Source organism: Dermacentor andersoni, chromosome 3 (assembly GCF_023375885.2).
Source record: "Dermacentor andersoni chromosome 3, qqDerAnde1_hic_scaffold, whole genome shotgun sequence".
Classification (NCBI taxonomy): domain Eukaryota; kingdom Metazoa; phylum Arthropoda; class Arachnida; order Ixodida; family Ixodidae; genus Dermacentor; species Dermacentor andersoni.
Genome location: NC_092816.1, coordinates 137,845,418 through 137,866,888, shown reverse-complemented (window position 1 = coordinate 137,866,888; position 21,471 = coordinate 137,845,418). Strand labels below are relative to the sequence as shown.

The following is a 21,471-nucleotide window of genomic DNA, read 5'->3' as shown; positions in this document are numbered from 1 at the left end:
AATATGTACCATTAAACGGTATATCAGTTTCGACGGGTAGATTGCACGCTCGAGAATCTATTTCTTTTCCTTCTTCGTCTTCTTCTTCTTCTTCTTCTTTTTTTTTGTGCTTGTGGCGAACAGATGTAGGCTGATTATCATAATAAAGAAAACAAACAGCGAACTTCCCTTTCTTGGATTTGGCGCTAAATATAACTGTTGCTTCCATCCATGGCCCAAAGTTTTCTGCTAAAGGGGATTGTGCTCACGAGTACGAATAAGCTTCGAGTGAGTTGTCGAATATTCTTCTCTTTCGAGTATTATAAGGGATAAAAACACTCATCGGAGTCTCGAGGTTAGACCGAATGATGGACGGTTCCGAATGATTCTGACGCAGGACAGCTGCGGTTGTTGCGCAGGGGCACTGCTTCCTACCAGAACGCACGGAGCGGGTAACTTCTGCGCATTAATGATCTCGAGTCATTAAATAAGAACAACCCGCTTCTGTGCACGAATGTGTGTTGTCATTTATTATTTGTGCACTCTCACCGTGTTTGCATTCCGCTAAATAAACGCGCGGTGCTGTATATATAGGGTGTCTCAGCGAACACTTTCGAAAACTTTTTAAAAGTTGCCTGTGGCAGATATCACAATTCTGGTCTACTCGAAGCGGCGGACAACACTTGCACAAAAAATTTAGATGCAAAATAGGCTAATTAATAAAACTCCAGATATTAAGTTTTAACTATTAAATTATGGCCCGTATTGCAATTTACAAACTCTAGCCGTGGAGTTCGCAAGGCGGATCCACTTGAAACGAATTTTCAAGATGACGCCAGTTTCGAGATATAAATTCCCGGACTTTGAGTTTGCGTACAAATGCATTGGCGTTCCAGTTAATTTGTTAACAAAACGTCGTTTCATGCACTGAAGCACACAAGTAACTGGAACGCCAATGCATTTCTTCGCAGAGTTCGGGAATTTATATCTCGAAACGGGTGTCGTCCTGAGAATGCGTTCCTTGCGATGTCCACTGCTAGAATTTGTAAATTGCAATGTGGGTCATAAGATAATTAGCTAAAACTTAATTAGTGAATTTTCGTTAATTAGTCGATATTGCATTTCGAATTTTTTGGCGCAAGTAGTGTCCGCCGCTTCGAGTAGACCGGCTCATCAACTAGAATTGAGCTACCTGCCACAGGCAACTTTTGAAAAATTTTTGAAAGTGTTCGCTGAAACACCCTGTATAGTACCACACCTGTCTCCTTCAGCGAAAGCGACACTGTACCCGTGTCTGGTGACATGCTGTTGCCTCGTTTCATTACTGTGACTGCCACGATGCCGCAGATAACGGAAAGCAACTTGTAATTAACAAGCTCCTCAGTTGTCCGGGTGTGTAATTGTGAATGCTATGACATGCGTGTGCCCATGTATTTATAGACCTATGGTTGTACTGCCGAACAGACTACGCGCAAAAGTCATATTTCATGTTGCTGCAGTAATAGGAGAACATTCGATATTTGATTTGATATCCGGTTGTCGTTCTTCTCGAATGTTCTAATTCGATTCGATTTAATAATTTCGCTATTCTAACACCTTTGCTTGGTTTCATTGTCAGCTGTTTTTTTCCCCGCCACTTAGTCGGCCTTGGGAAGGTCAAATAGCTTCCTCAAGTTCCTCCGTACATTGAACAAAACACTGATACAGACACAAACACAAAACGGACGTGAACTAGCGCTCATTCAGTTGGAATGCGAGGCCAACTAGCCCAAAGTCAGTCTTTCTTCAGCTGTCTATTTCCTTCCTGCTAGGTTGCTTTCTTCCATATTGTAAGGTTTCCGAGAGATCTACAGAGCTTCATTTTCGATATCCCCTAGTTCCTCGATTGACGGATTCGATAAACAAGGTTATACGTGTGTGATAACAAAAGAGTAATGATAAGAGAGAGAGAAAGAAAAGCGGACTGTCATTCTTTTTTTTTAAAGACTCAAAGAGTTCCCGCAATGTATATTTTGGAAGGACAGGGGACCGCGCACCGCATTGTGAGAGCGAAGCCCCGTGAACAGTGCAAGGAAGAAAAAAAGAAAAGAAAAAACCTCTGTTCTTACTGGTTTTGTGGTGGCGGCTCGCGTGGGCACACCATAGTTGAACCGTAGCGGAGCGAGCGAGGGAAAGCGCGCCATTGAACTCAAGCGGACACTGTTGCGGAGGAGGGTGTGTGGGAGAGGGGGCTACCCTGTTTCGCGGGCGAGGAACTTTCCATGGAAAATACATGCAGACAGGCCACTATTCCACCACGTCCCCTCGGACAATATATATATGTATATATATATATATAAGAGCAAGAGAAGAAATGGAAACCGAGGGGCTCGACTTTTGTTAATCATGATATATAAATTATATAATTATGTGTAGCGCATGCACAGCGATCTTGTTTCATGCATATATATATATATATATATATATATATATATATATATATATATATATATATATGTGTGTGTGTGTGTGTGTGTGTGTGTATATGTATATCGCGCACGGCGAATTGTGCTTTCTAGGATAAAGTGCCTTCTTATAAATGCAGGCAGAGCCACTTAATTCATTGTCGTTCAACGCCTTTACATTTCTTCGACGGCACGTCATACATATCGGATGCAGTGAATTTTCTCCTAAAGTTACGCTGCATATATTGAATTAATCATTGAACTTTTGAAGGGAAAACAACCAGAACAAAATCTTGGTTACAGCGCGCCGCCACAAAAAAAAAAAAAAAAAAAAAAGCAATTGTGTCCTCCGTTAGAGCTTGAGTTCTACAACTATATACCACTACAGTTGCGTTTTAGCAATAACGGAAGTGAGCATACGTCACCATTATAGGGTGACGTGTCTTTGTTTTATTTGCATTTCATTTAAAAAAAGTGACTACGTATATCTGTCTCAATTGGCGTTTCTGTAAAACTGACTTATGGCTGTTAAAATGCCTCATTTCAAAAATTTCGTCGAGTGATTCAGCGGGAGTTTCGTGGTTACAATACGGAACTTGTACTTATATAAACTACCCCGAATACGTTATATTTATGACACTTAAGCCTGCTGCCAGCGTAGCTCTAACAGGAGAGGTTGCAAGGAATATAAGGTGTTACGTTGGAGTACGTGGCAATTCTAGTATAAGCTTTCATTAGCAGTGCTTTCATTAGCTTTCGATAGGAAGCTAGGTTCAATGCTTCCTACTTCAATGCTTAATGTTTGAACACATAACAATTTCTGCATTAAATCTTATTGTTGTTTCGGGTGTTTCGCGCGTCTGGCACCAAGTCGTCCAAAATTTGCTGCTTGTTGTAGGGTCAATTTCATGAGCTGAATCCAGCCTAGCAAATATATGTTTTAGGCTGCAAAATGTCGCATTTGTCATACGGCTTACGAGCTTGTATGTGGTGAACGCAGCAGAGTGCGAGGAGATAACTGCGCTTATAGCTAAAAGTGATGCTGGTGTTTTGTATGTTCCCGAACTTTGCGTAGGAATTTCGAGTGCGCGTGGATTTCTCGCCAGCTCGCACTTAGATGAACGGACAACGTTTGAATTAACGGATAATGAAACCTGGAGTATCAACAAATATATTTCCTTCAGTCCGTTTCGTAGTTTCCTGTGAAGCTAACTGACGCTATCCGTCATCGAATGAGACGAATAATCACCGGCAGGAGCGCGTAGGCATGGCGACAGGAGTGTACGCGGTCCCAGCAGACGATATTAAGGTTACACATGCACACTGATAAAATAGGATTGTGCCAAATCACACAGAGATATATATGCTATAAAACAGGGGTAAAGAGTAAAGCTATAATGCTTCTACGAAATATACGCGGTCAATATTTCCCGAATATCGCAACATCTCCGCAGCGCCGCACCGCAGAGTAGAAGCGATAGTTCGTCAAGCAGGCGAAGCAACACAGCTGAGGATGACCTTGGCATGGAAAAGTTCAAATAAGTTTTTTCAGCGTAGGTAAAACTGTTGCCACAATAAGGAATACGAATCGTTAGACATCTTTTAATGTTGAGACACTATTGAAGTATATACGTTACTTGCGGCGCAAAATTTATCCGGTTGTAGCACTACTTTCATTTGCGCACGATAACCGTGAGCAGAAACGAGGCTTGCTCCAAAAGCAGACGAATTCGTGCCGTCACTCGTCGAGCTGTTGGTGCAGACAGCTGCAGTAGTTGCTTGTAGCACTTCCGTGGCTTCAACGCTGGCACGCTTGTACCTGCTCATTTAACCATGGCATCCTCCGTTCTACAACGATGTCGGATACACCGGCTGACGAAAGCACACAAGGGGCTGCAATTGGCCTGCGCATCGAGGTGAGCCGACGCCGGGGTTAGCACAGCGTGGTTCGGCCAAGTATTTAAGCCTATGCGTACAGTTTCTCAAGCGGGTTTCGCAAACCGTTGTTCATGGATTTTCGTGTTAACGGCCGCAGGGTCGTGCTGGTTGATTAGTTTTCTGTATCAAGTGATGTCTTCCGTGTGCAGTCGCGCTGTGGTGAGAAGCAAGACCCGGCCGGCGCCGCGCCGTCCAACCGCGTGATCGCATCTAGTATGTGGCAATGTCTTGGGCGAATACGTCGAGTGTTCCATGGATTGCGCAATGGCGGCAGTATATCTAATCGCACATGCCTCTGCGCGTCACGGACAGCTGTCATATTGCCGCGCTTTTCTTGCACTCTTGTGTTTGTATGTCACTTCCAGTCGTGGTGCCTGCTATCTTATCGAACAAGTCGGCTTCCCTTGTTGAATAAGTATGAACCCCTAAATGACATGTTACTAATCTAGATCGCCGGCCTTCCGCGCGAGAAACGATTGAAGTTGAACAGCCATACTAACTTTTGTCTTACGGAAACACACGCAACGCTACACGCTAACGACCATGTTGTGTTGCTCGACGCACATAATTGTTATTTTGCTATTAATATCTGCATTTATTTGCCTACCTGTGTTCACTGCGAGTAGATGTGACTGCATGGACCATTCATAACTTGCATTTCGTGATCACATTGCGAAGAAAAAGGATGAGATATTTTGATGCTGGATTGCTTCCAGTTGCAACTAAGTAATTACCGCATGATTATTTTGACAGACACATTTAAATCACATGTATATTTCTTGTGTGCGTGTATTCGCGACTTTCTGACTCCACGCCACTGTTTCAGTTTATTATTCTTTAAATACAGTGAATGGGTTAGAGATAATATACAGACGAGGGTCCCAAAGAAAAAAAGAACAGCAATGCGACCCTCGGTTAATAATAACGATGTAGAGACTTGGCAATGCTACGTGAAAATAAAGAACCACAATCATATAAGATACAATATAGAATAATTAAGCGACGGAAATACAGTTGCCAGTATACAATCCTCTAGTACATAAATGTGCAGTCAATACATACAAATGGCAAAGGTAGTATAATGAACAATGTGAATTTAGTTATACATGTACAAACGCTTAAGGGCATTTTAAATGCATGAAAGGATGATGAAGATTTAATGGTGGTGTGTAAACCATTCCATAGCTTTATAGCCGCAGATGGCGATGTCATTTTTCTGTAGTTAGAATAAACCATCTGCAGTGGATAATTGGAGTTATATGTGAATCTGGTATTATTATTATTGAGATACCTGGAATCAATGAATTTGTGTGAAAGCTGTTTAGTAAGCACTGATCTATAGACCAGAATTCTGAGACAATAGCTGAACAAGCGTGTCATTAGAAGGACATTGTTTTCATGAAATAAGAGAGTAGCACTTGCAAAAAAAAAAAGACGCTGTTAGTGATCATGCTTATTGCTTGATTTCCTAAGTGCTGGACAGAGACATTACAATAATATGCATTTCCACAGGAAACAATGCCATAATTGATGTGACTGTCAATGAAAGCAAAGTATAATGCTAGTAGCATGACTTTGGAAAAATATGCCTTGATTTGATTACTACTCAAATACCAATGGTACACTTTTGCTTAATGAAGGCTGTATGTTGAGAAAACGTTTGGATAGAATCTAATTTGATACCGAAAAATGACACACAGTTGGAGACAGGAATGCGATGACCTTCTAGAGTTATCTCAGGCATGCCTGCCAGGCAGTATTTCTTTTGCTTGTTCAGAAAATCATGAACTGAGTTTTGTTAGGGTTGATAATTAAGTGATTGGGAAAAACCCCATGAAACAGTCCGTTCAAGCTCATTGTGTAGTTTAAAATTAAGGTTGTTAAAAGATTGTCACACAAAGTGCAGGTTTAAGAGGCGTGGGTAAATCAATAATACAAATGGAGAATAGTAAGGGACTTAGTGTGCAGTCTTGTGGTACACTTTAATTAATCACTTTATTATCGGAGTAAGCACATCCTGAAAAAAACTGTATTCTATTGTGCAGGTAACAGTGTAGGAGTTTTGGCGCTGGTCTGGTAATTCCCAGGCCTTCTAGCTTAGTAAAAACTATGTTATGATTTGTAGCAATAGCTTTAGTCAAGTTCAAAAATAGTGAACCAACGAAGTTACTAGTGTTAATTGAGTGATGAAGGTAATTGATTAGGGATATTAAAGCTAACTTAGCCGAACTACCAGTGTGAAAATCAAATTGACATGATTTCAACAACGTTAATTTTTTACAGTAAATATTTGGGTGCTTGTAATATAACTTCTCAACAGCTTTACTAATTGATGAGAGAATAGAAATAGAGGGATAGTTAAACACCTCTGTTTACTCATCTTTATTATGTACAGGAACAATCTTAGCCTTCTTAAGTGAACTTGGAGAAATACCGCATTTAAAAGATATGAATAATTAATAGTACAAAGGGTTTCAGAAATGAGTGATGCCGTGTGAAATGAGTGAGCTGCTTTGTCATCTTGGATGCAAAATGAAAAAGCCAAGTGCCAATTATATTTAGTCTTGGGCGGCGAGCTGCACAAACTGAAATTTCATCAGGCCAGATGCTGTACATAAAATGTATAAAGCAAATGTAAGTGTTTCATAACATGCTCAGCATCAGTCTGGAAGATCAGTGGTTGAACTTTTATGTTAGCTTCGTAGCACAGTGCCCATCCTTCTGGTGCTCAATAATTCCATACATCTGTAGAATGTTATTTCTAACCATCTGGTCCAGCAGTCATATCACGCACCATATTTGCAACTGCTAAGCCGAGCATGGCAGCTGCATCATGTTTCCTGCTTGCAGAGCAGTCAGGACCTGCGCCTAAGCAGGTTGAGTCACTTGAGTGGAACTTGATTTCGTAGGCTGAAATGGTTTGTTGATCTCATGTTGCAGGAACAGCCATTGTGCAACTTTTGGCATGGTATTAAAGTATTGCAAAATTGGTTGGTATATTGTTTAACTTGCAAAGTATACTTCTCTCACAGCATGTTTGAGATGTTGAAAAAAAATTGCCCTGTTACTGGTTTCTCCCTCACTTTTACAATATTCAAAAATCTTTGTTCTTTCTGTTACTATTTTAGTGATAATAAACCCTGTGAGAATATTGCACAATTGTTATGGTCACCAAAAGCAAGATCAGTTGCCGTCAGCAGTGCCTCGCATTTCTAAAGCCATTTATACTTTTCTTTTTTTGTTTGTGCAAGCATCTTTAAGATCACTTTAGTAGTTATGTAATGCTATACATTTTTAGACAGTATTCTTGCTACAAAATCTAATCTGCAATGGATTATTGCAGAATTATTCTCTTTGGCCAATACATGCTGAAATCTTTGAAAGCATTCACTTTACCTATTGTTGGCCTTCATTTTCTCAATAATTTAACACTATGGAGAAGCCGGTGACATACTGTATTTGCAGTCAACATTACACAATACCACAATCAATAAATCAGTCAGTTAATCATTATTAGTGCAACCTGAACTGAACTGCGATTGTGGCCAAGAACCAAGCTTGCAATTTTGTTTGGCATAGCTGGCATTGCACCTGATCAGTGCATGTTGGTTTTTGTAGAGTTACTATCTTACTATGGAGAAAGACCAGCAAGGTGAACAAGTGGGAGCAGTTGCATAAAGCTGCATACGATGAATCTGTTGTAAGAATGTGCTGTAAAGACAAGCAAGTTAAAGATGAAAGGTGCAATAAATTTTACACCAGCCAAAAGTGTAGGACTTGTGCAGTAAATCGGGATGGACATTATCTTATAGGCCACGGAACCCATATATGCGGAACGTCGCTTCATTAGTTAATGTCCATCTACATGTTTGCATGCAATTCACTGTTTGGCTTGCATGGTGTGGTGATACAGTAGCTACTGCATTCTGCCTCTGAACACAGAAGTAATGAGATTGACTTCCTTCTACCGTGGCCGCATTCCAAAAGGCCTGGAATGCAAAAAAATGTGTGTGTACAAGTCATGGCGTACATGTTACAGAACTGCAGATGACCAGAATCAATCCAGAGACTTCCACGATAGCATCTCATTTAGACACTGTGTCACTTTGGGTTGGTAAGCCCCTTGAAACAATCGGAATTGTTTGTTGCCCCACTTCTTGTCATTCCTTTCCAGTCTTCAGTGCAAAGTAGACAAACAAAAGTGATTCGGTTCAAACTCCATATGTTTTTATCTCTTTGTCAGAGTATTTTTGGTCATCTCCATCTTGGTCATTCAGCTTTGGATCTAGGATCGGAGAAATTGTCACTGACTCATGAGCAACATGAAGCTACAAAGCAAACCCATGCAGATCTATCGGAACAAAAGCTTTGCACTTGTTCAAAAAACTTTTCCTGTGACGTAGATCAAACTTGAAACCAGTGCATTTCTATGGCGGTTAGTCTGCCCTCTGGTCAACAGTCAGTTCCTTCATGGTTAGATCAGATGGTAGAGCCGACCACCCCAGAAAAGCATTGGTCAGAGGTTTGATCCCTTGACCAAGACGAGTTTCTCGTCAGCTACGAAGCTTTTCTTTCTGAGAAACGCTTTATGGCTTCCTTTGTAGCTTCGTGCTACTATTGGTTGCATGTCAGTTATTCGTTTTCGTGAAATTACCATCCTCCTTGCATATTTCTGCAAAACTGATTTTCCATATTCAATTATGAGTCATTGTTTTGAGAGCACTTATTAGAATGTATTAGAGAGGCACACGGTGTTGTTGCCTCTGTCTGTCCTGTTTCTGCATTATTTCCCTTTCCTTGACAAGTCGGAACGTGTTGCGTTTCTGTGCAGGGTGCGCTCACTGACATTTTCCCAGCATGTGGATGAATTCACTGTGGCCAACGAGCCCATGCTGTCCTATCTACCAGGAAGCAAGGAGCGACAAGCACTGCAAGATGCTCTCAACGAGCTCAAGGACACATGCACTGAAGTGCCCATTGTCGTTGGTGGCAAGGAGATCAGGGCGTCAGAAGCACGTTACCACACTGCGGTGCGTCAAACGACTGTGTCGACAGTGCTGCATTGCTCATTTCAAACATTGGAGCGTTCTAGCTTGTCCGTATACTTACTACCCGTCACAGAATACAGTCGACTTTCATAAATTTGACTTTGATACGACCATTGGAATTTACCGAATTATCCTTCATGTCGAATTAACAAAAGATGTGGTAATATATCCAGACACACCCATGCTTCATTTAGCAGTATTTACCCAATTCTACATGCCTCCAAATATAATGTGTGGGCAGTTTTCATGGGTTCATAGCAGAAAACAGAGTGCACCAACCTTGACACCCTCCTTGCTGCCCATTGTGTTTCATATTTCGCATTTCTTGAACCACTGTGGTACAGCCACAAACGGGGTGATGGCCAACACCTAGGCTAACTGCTTTGTCCTGCGATGCATGCAAGTCTCCGGAGCTTTGAAAACATGCCTCTAGCTTACCAAGTAATGTAATTAATCTTTTAAATGAGCCTCAAAGTGGTGCATTGTCGTCATCCTAAGAGAAAACTTGCTCTGCCACTGTCGGCTTGCGAGGACAGTGGCGATGATGCTGGCTCAGTTAGTGGACTATTGCCAACACCGCAAACACAGTCTCAATTTCGTATCTGGTTGTAAGGCATAGACAGTTTCCTTGGTAAAAAAAGGGGCATGTTAGAATTGGGTAAATACGGAAATCGGACATTGTGAGCTGCTGTTCTCGTTTAAAAATCTGCCAAAGGCAGGCTAAACATGGGCATTTTGGGTGAGGGTAACTGGTCTTTGATGCCAAGACAAATGCTTGAGTCATCGGGGTCAGCAGGCACGTGCATGCTGACCAGGCAAGTTTTAATTGTCTGGCGAGGGCCAATTTCAAGATTGAAATAGCGAGTTTGGCTCGTAGAAATATATGGGCACTGGCCTAGGATCTTTGGCCAGGATTGAATTAACGGAAAAAAATTTGAAATACTAATCGGAGTTGAATTAATGAAATTCTACTGCACCAAGTTGCTGCAGGCATGGATGTACAAAGGCCGCGTTGGAGACACCACCTTGCAGTGCATGATTTAGCCATTAAATATGCAGAGGTATCGTTGCAGTGACCAACCACATTCTACCTAACTGCTTGTGCATAGCATCGGTAGTAATGTAATCATTTATGCTTACTATTTTTCTTGAATGAGAATAGTCCTGTAACACAAACACTGAACAAGTTATTGGGCAAAGCATCACAAGACATCGCCACCAACATTGGACAGTTTTAGTTGAGCATCCCATATGGTTAGCTCCACTCACTTTTCATGCACTCGGGCACTGCTGAGAACTCTGTTGAATATGCATTTTTGATGAATGCACCTCCAAGAGGCACAATAGACATACAGTTAGCTTGGTTGCAATATGATAACGAAGCATCTGCACGCCACGCTTCGCTACATCGGCTCTACTAGAGCAAGGGCAGCGTTCTGCCTCGTGTGCTGGCATGAGCGTAGTGCACGCGTGCAGTAGTGTTTTCATGGAGTGGCTGTGTGCAGATTTGTAGAATACACCGGTTTGAGTAGAGCAGGCCGTAAATGCTCAGCTAAAGCCCTGTTGTGTCCGTCGATGTCTGTGATAACCCAGTATTTGATAAAGGGACTGTTAAATAGCAATTGACTTCCAGCAATTTTTTTTTTTTTACGTGAGAGAAGGAGTTGTTAGCTTTCTCTGTGCTTCATGTCATGTGCAAGAGAGTCCACTTTGTATAGAAACGGGGAACTAATTTTATACAAGCAGGAAACATCACATTGAAGTCGAAACTGGACTGGGTGACGCTAAAGCAGGCATGCACTCTGAGGACAAGAGTGCTAGTAACTACATCTTGGTACCGATTATTTAGCCACCAATAAATTCTGAACATTCCTGTCCCACACAAATTTTCATGGCATGGAATAAACTTTAAAAGCTACTTCATAAAGGTTGTGTTGCTCCCCAAACTTTTATGCCAGCAGATAGGTTGAAGAGTCGCTCATGGCATGGAATAGTTGTGCAGGTGTCATTTAAGAACACCCCAGCACTGCTGCATCTGTGTGAATATGGCTAGTGGCAAGCAAATGGTGGCCAGTAGAAGTCATTCGCTCAGTGGCATGAATTGCAAGTGTGCGCACCAATCTCTCTTTAAAATTAAGCTCCAGATTTATCTGTGCAGATGAAGATAACATCAATAGGAGCTTGGGGCTTGGCTTCTGTGACACAGAAGATTTTAGTGACTTGTTAAGTACCGTTTTAGTGAAAAAAATCACATTTGTTATGCTGGATGCTGACTCCTATAATTTTAGGGTATGTTGAACTGTTGTAAGCACAGTTAGAATTCAGCATCGCTGGGTCCTTACAGCATGCCTCTATCTGCCTAGCCTACTTTCTTGACACCAACATGCTCTTGTACCTGATGCAGTGTGTTGCAGACTGAAATCTTAAATGCTTATTTTTTTTCTCTTGCAGCCATTTGATCATTCAAAAAAGGTGGCAAAGTACTACTGGGCATCCAAGGTGAGCACTCTTTTTGTCAATGCTTGAGAATCCTAAATAACAGTAATACTGACAACAGTGTATAGTCACCATAAAATTTAATGCAATCGTAAATAAAGTGGCTTATTGTTTCTTTTTTTTTGTATATGCGTGCTTTCTTCTCCAGTGACGATGACTTGCATATTCAAGCGTAGTCTGTGTATTATGATATCACTTGCGTTTACATTTAGGCCTGATTATGGCTATCTACTAAATAATAATGTTCACAAAGTGTCTGCACTGGCATTTCTATCATCATCCACTTGCGTTAATTTTCGTTACTGGTGGGACAATTTTTTAACTTTGTGCCCAACAAAATCTTATTGACCCAGTCACTTTTACAGTCGGTTGTTACTGCCAAGCAGTCTACTGCAAACCTGAAAACTCATTGTTTGATCGACTAGCATGAGCACATGTACACAGCAGCAGCTCCATGTCTGCAGACAAATACACTGTTTCTTCACTTTGTTTAGGCAAAATGCTCTTTAACTTGCCTAAAGATGCAGATAAAAGTGTAGCATAGCGTAGCACTTTTAAAATTATTATTTAGATTTTTCACCCTGGATTGCTGCATCATCACATGGCATTTTTAACTTGCTTCACGAGTGTTTTTCACGTCTTTCGCAATGTAATGGTCTTGTGGAAAATGGTATTTTCTTGAGGACAAGTGGCGACAAGGTGAATGAATGTTTCATAGGATATGGCGCCGCTTTCACCTGGCTTCATGTTGAAGAATTTTATCCACCTGTCAACTCTTTGTAGGAGACAATCCAAGATGCAATCAACGTCAGCCTCAAGGTCCGGGAGGAGTGGGAGGCCAAGCCGCTCAATGACAAAGTCAAGCTGTTCCTCCGCGCGGCTGACCTTGTTAGCAGCAAGTACCGTTACAAGCTCAACGCTGCTACCATGCTCGGACAGGTGAGCGCTGGTGTTTGATTCACTTTGTTGCCTTCAGCACAGGTTTTTGGCGGTGGTTATGTGCAGTGAGAGTTGTCCCAGAGTGCAGAAGCGTTCCAGGAATCCTTATTACTAAGTCATGGTTGTCGACTTTGACAACTTTCATACTTACGACAGTGTAATAGGGCCCAAGACAAAGCGAAATAAGACCAGGACAGGAAAAGGTGTGTTTCTTGACCTGGTCTTATTTCATCTTCACGTAAGATCAGGACAGGAAAGAGAGTCTTTATTGTCCTGATCTTACTCCACTTCATTTCGAGCCCCATTAGTACACTGTAAGTATGAACTTACTATCCCAGCGACAAGTAGTAATATTTTACAATTGTCATATTGGCTTCAACAATTTTATGATTTTTTTCATTTGCATCGAGTTTAGGGCAAAAGGAATACAAATGCAGTCATTGAGCAATTTTTCAGAATATTATATTACATACCCACTCAATTGTTCGTTTCATACCTACACGAAGCAGCACCACTCGCTCATCGAACCAACTTATAATGGCAACTGAAGTATCGGCCGGTGTTATGTGAATTTTGATAAACTTCAGTAGCATTTCTATTCTTGTGGTGCAGATCATGACCCTGGCAAAGTGTGTTTCGGACATTAGTCTAGGGGTGATGATGACAATGAACATGCATTTTTTTTATTCTGTTTTCTATGATAAAAAGAATAAAGGGCCACTTTCACCAAAGTCACATAAGAATGTTGGATAAAACACAATGTACAGGTTTGTACATGTACAAAGTTTCTCGAAGTTTTAATAAATTTTGATGACGTGCATAAAAGTAAACTATTTCCATTTTAATGTTAATTTCAACACATTTATTTTCAAAACGTATAGTTTTATCATTGTAAGCTTGTCGCATGCGAACATTTCCTGTTGCCCCTGCGAAAGTGCAACTATTGGGTACAGACGCTGTCAAGCTTCTGGCTTTTAATCTGTGCCCCCAGCATTTTTGTACATGCTGCAATGTACCGTAATGCCGAAATAAAATGAATGAATGAATGAATGAAATTAAAGGATATACTACGAGCATTGGTGAAGGTGTGCAGATGTCCCAGGAGAGGGTATAACATTGCATTTCATTTATGTTTCAGTCCCCTTTGGTGCACGTTGCATTCCTATTGCATTATGAGACTGGTAGCTTGCCCGCAGTAGTCAAGCATAACAAAGAAGTGGCAGGACAGTCTCAAAAAGATTTGCAGCAAGCAGCCGCATGTTTCTTTAACTTTCACAACCACTCCATGACTAGACTAACAAATCCTATTGAACTAGGAAGGAAATAGGTGAAATATACTTAAGAGTACAGTAGAACCTTGTTGATATGATCCCGTTACGTATGATTACCCGACGCCAACATTCGCGATGGAGAACACATAAAATGACCCAATAGAGTTACACTTATTGTATACCGATTCATGCGTTCCCTGAAAACATCTTTTTGGCAACAATGTTCAGTACGTTGCCAAACTGCGATGGTATGCTACCTCTTCCGTCCTCTAAATCTCATGTAAGCAAGAAAATGTGGGAGGCGCGCGCGATCGAGAACAGTATACAGTGGAATCTCGATAAATGGAAATTGCATAAACGGAACTGCTGCTTAAATGGAACACCATCCTCATGGTTGGTTGGTTTTGCAATGATCTCTACGATGCCTCTCATTAAATGGAACACCTGATAAACAGAACCAATTTCCTTGGTCTCTTGAGGTTCCATTTAAAAAAGAGTCAACTATGTAGCTGCGCACCATGGCAGCTTCACTGCAATACTCGCCAGACCGTCTCGCATGAAAACGCCGGGATGCACTGAATTTCTTATTCCGTTAGTGCCAGCAAATCACATTCGGGGTTATCGCTCACGGCATTCACAGCTCTCGCTGCCAAAGCTATTGCGATAAGCGTATGCACCTTTTTGTTTTACAGCGTATGGGGCGTAGTGCCGTTGGTAGTGTGCTGCACACTTTTAGTAGGCGATAAGCCAAAGGCGCTGCCATTCCGTGCTGCAGGTGGTGCGATGTGAGCATCACCTTTTCTTTGGTGGTATCCGGCAACGCCCACCAGCTCGATTACATTTCGCTTTCCTGTTGCCGTCTTTAAACACTGCGTAATAGGAAAACCATAAAACGTGTCTAGGCTGCCGAAGCCTCACCAGCTCGGCACGTGTTGGCGTCTTGTGCCTCGTGCACACATTTCGCGCAGTGCTTTGCATTACGTAGATGCCAAATACAATTGAGTATGTCACCTTTTTTAGTTACTTCAGACCCTACGTTTTCTCAGCTAGTATGTTTTTTTCTTGTGTTCTTTTTCCAAATTGTATGAGCGAGGTTCTACTGTATATACAGGCATGCTCAGTACGGAAAATCCACGCACAAGCCTAGGTGCACCTTCATCGTCTTCATTTTGTTGTGTCCTTGTGGGCGCATCTGACTGACTGTCCCACTGCACAACCCTCCGGTGGCAGGATCACCCACTTAGTTGTGTTCGAGGACAAGAGAAGCGGTAGCTAGGATGAGTGAGCTTAGTTTTGCATGCATGGTATAGTTTGAGCCACGCAATGTGCACAATTTCGCTATGCGGGCAGCGAGCAGATAATGTTGTGGGGGCGAAAGATCTGATTTCGTACGCAGGGTCGGTGATTTGGTGAAGGACGCTGTAAGGGCCAGTGTAAGACAACAGTAGTTGTTTCGAGAGCCCAACCCAATGCGTTGGAGTCTAGGGGAAGACGAAGGAGCCTGGCTGGAATCAGTTGAGCCGGCAATGCCTGCCGTATAGCGCTTTCTGGTGCTGTTACAATGTGGCTACTAGCTGGCAGGAAATATGACTGGTGTGACCGGCTCGGGCAATGGCATCATGGGCACAATCACTGGTGGAAAGTACAGTGGAAGGCAGCAGGGCAGCCATAGTTAAAGCAGGATCGTGGCTAAGCAACAAATAGAGCGGCGAGAATCCGGTGACATCATGGCAATTGTAAACAAACGTCATGAATGGTAGGCTCATGTCCTAATCACATTGGTCAGAAGAAGCACATTGATAATACATCTGTGAGCGTGTGATTCAAGCGTTACGTTAGCTCATTAGTCTGGAGTTGGCAAGCTGTGGCAAGCTTGTGCCGGGTCACACGGCAACCTAGAATGTTGATCACTTTAGATAGAAATTGCAGATCCTTGTCTCTAAGGGGTTGTTTTGGAGTACCATGATGAAGGATGAAATCGCAATATGTACACACTTGCTACTGGAGTGGTTAATGAAACATTATGCTTTTTGGGTTTTGCATTCCAAAACCATGATCTGATTATGAGGGATGCCGTAGTGGGAGACTCTGGATTAGTTTTAACCACCTGGGGTTGTTTGACAAGAACAATAAATGAGCATTTTTGCCCCCATCGAAATGCTGCCACTGCGGCTTTGGTCAAACCCGTGACCACGAGCCCGTCAGTCCAGTGCCATTGCCACTGGTTGACTGTGGTTGGTGCTGGTGGAGCGGTAGCAGTTGCCTCTGTAACAGTACTTGGGGGTTAGGCAATCTGCAAGTGCATGTTTTCTGAACTATGGCCCTATACATTGCTGAGAGTGTCATACTTATCTCTATGCTTTCTCTTGCCTTTCAGGGCAAGACTGTCTTCCAGGCAGAGATAGACTCAGCAGCTGAACTTGCCGATTTCCTGAGGTTCAATGCCTACTTCGCCAAAGTGAGTTTGCTGATACTCAAAGGGCACGTAATACGACCACTGTACTGGTCAGTATTGTGAGCCATACATACTCTAGTAAATTATAGCGAGTTCAGGAAGCTCTACAGACACATAGGTCGATAATATAAGTTGCCACAGATGTTCCAACTGTAGCATTTTGTTAATTGGCAATTAGGCTATGAAATCATGCTTTCTTTGTGCTTCCTCTGTGGCAATATGTTTACGTCGCACATTGACTGTACGTGTCTGTTCAACTGTTCGCAACATGACATCATGTCTGCTGCATTGTGTGCAAGCTGAGGGGTCTTTTTTAATCTTTAATAATGAGATTGCTTGTTATTATTCGCTTGTTTGCTTCAGTCGAATTTCTTTTGAAGGAAACTGTATTCTCTGTGTGCAGACTTCTATTTCGCAATCTCCACTGTGGTCTTCTTCATTGACTTTTGTTGCTTTATGCATCCTAGGAGCTCACAAAGTACGAGCCAATTTCTACTGATCCCAAAGTCACAGTGAACCACTATCGGCAGCGTGGGCTTGAGGTAAGGTTTACAGTGTCTTGTTAGTGTGAGTAACACAGTAAAGGTTGAGGTATCTAGCTGCAGTTACTTGTGCTTAGGTAAGTGATGAGCTTATTTATAGGTGGAAACAACTAATGTTTAATATACCTGGACATCCATAATTAAGTTCGAAATTTTTTTGTGGAGTTGAATTGAAGTTTATTTTTTGCATACATAACAGGGTAAAATATGTGAACAATGCATTTCGATCCCCAGCTCGAGGCTAGTTGGGATCCATAACAAAATTATGTAGAGTAAGCACAACAAAATACAGATAGCACAGATGCATGTACTTAAAACACTAAGCAACAATAAGCACCTTCACATCAGAGAATGCAAAGAATACAATACAAAAAGTCCTCATAATGCAGATGGTATAAAGATCATTTGCAACTAAAGGGAAATGCACTAGAAGAAGCATGCGGTGAGGGTAGTATTAAACACAGGAAAAAAGGTCACGAAACTACAGTTTTGATGATGCTTGAAAATTGGCTGCACATTTTACTTCTGTGACTATAACATTCCACTAGACTACTCCAGCACCATAACCATTGCGGGCCATTGGAACCAAAAAATTTCTTTTAGCACACTGCGTACCGTATTTACTCGTATAATGATCGCATTTTTCTGCCACAAAAAAATTGACGCGAATTCAGGGGTGACGGGTTAAATTTCCCGCGAAAATAAAATATTTTTTTTTCATCCCGCATTTGCTGCGAGATTACAACAGGTCAACAAACAGGTGGCTGCCCCTCTAACAGTGCTGGACACCAAAACAAGAATGGCAGCCAGTGTAGTAAGCTGAACGCACTGAACGCGATTTCTTTTCTTCTTGTGAGTACATTACACGCATTGAAACAGTTTCTTCCGTATTAGTAATAAATAATATCGTTAATACCGGCAAGTTTGTGACTAACGTAGCCATGTCCACATTGAGGAGACAGGAACGGAGATGGGCGCGCTTAGCTGCCAGTGACATAGAAACACATAGTGGGCATGCTGCGGAAACTGCGGCATTTGTCTTCACTACTATCCTAATACGGCACATTTCTGCTAAGAGTGGGCGAATATCTTAGCTGTGTTACAAGCGTCGGTGTATAAATAGGGTATACTTCTAACATATCAGTGTAAACGTGGCTACTATCGTTGCCGCTTGCGATTTGTTGCGTGCCCACGAGTGCAGATGAGAAGAATCGAAAGGCGCCTTTTTTGTTGCTGTTGAGCACAACCATTATGAAGCCTACAAATAATAAAGCCAAGGCAACTTGTGTTGTAGCTTTTTTTTCATGGAAGTGCAGAAATTGATGAGAGGAATGAAATGGGGCATCTGCTTAAGAATGTTTGGTGCATGCAGACCGCTTGGTATGTCTTGAAAAGTTGTTTGCCTAGCATTCGACAGCATTCGACAGATGGTAAGCGTGATCATCATTAGCTAGACTTGGCACACAACATATCGCTGTGGCAAGTTCGGGGTGCGATCATTACCTGGGAAAGAAAAAGAAGGGAATTTTGACGACAAAATTCAGGGGTGTGATCATAACACGGGTGCGATCATTATGCAAGTGCGATCATTATGCAATTAAATACTGTATATATAGCATCCTGATCAAGCTGGTTGCATAGAGTGGGTAGTTGGTAACAATGCTGTAATAATGACTATCACAAGAGTGTTAAAATTTAGTAATGAGGGGAACAATAAAATAATTAATGGTTGAAAGGGCGATGTTATGTTGGCATTATAATGTGACAAAGTCATAAAGCAGACAGCCTTCTTTTGGAAGGGTATTGATGCTGCTGTGGTTGTGCAATGGAGAAGAAAGATGAAAGCCGTCAGCCAGTGTGACTTGTGCTTTGTTGGCAGCGCAAATTATATGCCCAGCATTTTGTGTCGTGTAACACTGCAATACGCAACTCAAGTAGGACTCGCCCGAGAAGTTTTTGAGGGGTGGGCATCTTGTGACTGGGGGAGGTAATTTTATACTCAAGTAAGCCCTATTTCCTCTCCTTTACGACCATCCCACCATTTTTCCTGGCACATTGAGCACTTTTGCATTTCGAACGAATTAACGAAAGAAGCCATTGTCAAAATGCGTGCAAAACACGTGCCAGCTACATTCGAATCTGTGGCGGCCAAAAGAAGCAATTCCTGTGCGCACGTGGCAGAAGTAACAAATCGCGACACTAGCTTTTACTCTTCTCGCTTGCTGGTTTGGCTTTTACTAATGCATGGCAAAATACAATTCTGTGGCTATCTGAAGGTCTGATCTCCCATCTTTGAGACTGTATGGTTGACTGCTGTTAATTCGACCCTGATGTGACCGATGAATTAGATTGAATTATCCAGCAGGCCAAATTAAGTTAGATGCAGAAAAAAATGGCAGGACACACTACTGATTCATTTCGCAGTATTTTTTTTATTCTTCCACATGCGTCAATCAAACATATGCCCACTTTCTACGTTTTCAAAATAGAAAACTAACACAGGGATGGCATTAAAGCTTGTAAACAAAGTAGGAATCTAACATGCATTCGTTTTTCTTGCAAGAAAAATGGGCAAGGGTCTAATATGTGTTGCACAGCGGTGGATGGTTTCCTAGTCAGCTTTGTTGTCTACTCATTTAATAGTCAGCTTTGCTGCAGTATATCCGTGTTATGCGATAAAGTATATGAATGCTGTAAAGGTGGTTTTGGCGTCATGTCAGATTGCACTGTGTAGGCAATCTTCGGCCCAATTTTCTTCAAAAAGAAGGTGCCTGTTATAATCGGATAAATACCATAATCAGACGTCATAAGCAGTGGTTATTGCTCATGTATTTTCAACAGGTTTTTTTTTTTTTGGCAAGTGTTCAATGCCTATTGAGGTACCATAGGGATCAGGCATGTGCATGCTAACTGGTCAAGTTTGAATAACCTTGTGAAGGCAAATTTTAGGATCGAAATAACGAAAATTTGGGCCTATAGAACTTCATGGGTGTTTTAGCCACGATCAAATTAATCAAAAAGTCAAATTAACCAGAGCCAAATTAAGGGAAGTCTACTGGATCAAGATGATGATGTTACATAAATGAAAAGCTGCACTATTCACAGTGCGATAGCACCTGCCAAAGCCCGATTTTTGCTGGCAGCACACTAGAAAAATGCTATTTTCTCAGCTTCTACTTCATATTTCACTGTAATATTTCCCTACGTGATAAAACAACCAAGGATCATGGAAATAGCAAAAGTATAGGAAATTTTAACAAAATTAATCACTCTAATCGTTGAGTTGCCTCTGAAAGGAGTGGGCAGTAAACTAAAGCTGTATGCGTGCAGCATTCCTCCCACCTTCCTCTGTGGAGAGAACCCTGACAAGTGAGAGAAATGTTTATGACAAAGGTCACACGTAGTCATGCATTTCGTTGTCATGCCTGTGCTGAATTGTGATGTGCATACCTACTAAGTTTTATGAGTTTATCATGAAGTGCCTGATTTTCCAGACATTCTTACGAGTGCTGTATTAACACCTGTATATTTACAATTTTCCATGTTCTGTTTTCAAAACTCGCAAATGCAATAAGCGTTACTTTATAGAATCCCTATAACTGCTGCATCTCACCTATTTGCAGTGCCATGTTGGCAACACTGAGTGTGTTGGCTTGTATCCAAAGCCAAAGCCAACAGTCATTTGCGGAAAAATAGGTGCTTGCCTTTGCTAACCCTATTGTTCCTGTATCTTGCGCATTGCTGCCAGACCTGTGGCACGTGATCCCATGCAAGCAGCTTAAGCGATGTCGGAGAAGGAGTACTTTCAAATTTATAACGGTGCAAAATCTTTGAAGCTTACAGGATGGCAGAGAAGGGAGCAGAGGCGTACACGCCGTGAATTAATCTGCTTGATATTTCGGTGGACGTCCATGTGTGTGGCTGGGTGGTGGCGGTTTATGCGAACTCTCTTGCACTGACGTCATGATTCCGTTTCCTTCTTTTTGCATTTATATTTCGTGTGGAGCATGAAAGAAACTTTATTTGTATTTGGAGGTCAGCGCCTTTTGTATTCGTGTGTCTTCTTATTTGTCCCATCTTTTGCGCTGTTACAATATCGAAATGTACAAGTAGCCCTCGTCAATACTATAGTTCGGTACTTTCAAGTATTTATACACAGCTATTCATCCAACTTTCCTTTCAGGGGCGAAAGGCACACATTCTGTAGTTAGTGCTGCTGCAATGTCAACATTTCGTGCGCTAGTCAACGGGACTTTCTATTGCACATGGGTACGATAAAACACAAGGACTCTGCAAAACTAGTGGACTAGAACGAGAAGCTTGGAGGGTTCTGCGACCGATCAGCGGATATGTATACTG

The 21,471-nt window shown here is 41.9% G+C and overlaps 1 protein-coding gene across 1 annotated transcript in view; it reads left to right on the top strand.

Moving 5' to 3' along the window:
* The first annotated feature begins 4,086 nt into the window (after positions 1 to 4,086).
* P5CDh1 (delta-1-Pyrroline-5-carboxylate dehydrogenase 1) overlaps positions 4,087 to 21,471 on the top strand; it is a 53,061-nt gene continuing 35,676 nt past the window's right edge. The window contains exons 1-6 of the mRNA XM_050173220.3: positions 4,087 to 4,339; positions 9,193 to 9,391; positions 11,861 to 11,908; positions 12,689 to 12,844; positions 16,493 to 16,573; positions 17,038 to 17,112. Coding sequence (XP_050029177.2) covers positions 4,257 to 4,339; positions 9,193 to 9,391; positions 11,861 to 11,908; positions 12,689 to 12,844; positions 16,493 to 16,573; positions 17,038 to 17,112 — 642 coding nt within the window. The 5' untranslated portion in view covers positions 4,087 to 4,256. The remainder of the gene's footprint in view (positions 4,340 to 9,192; positions 9,392 to 11,860; positions 11,909 to 12,688; positions 12,845 to 16,492; positions 16,574 to 17,037; positions 17,113 to 21,471) is intronic.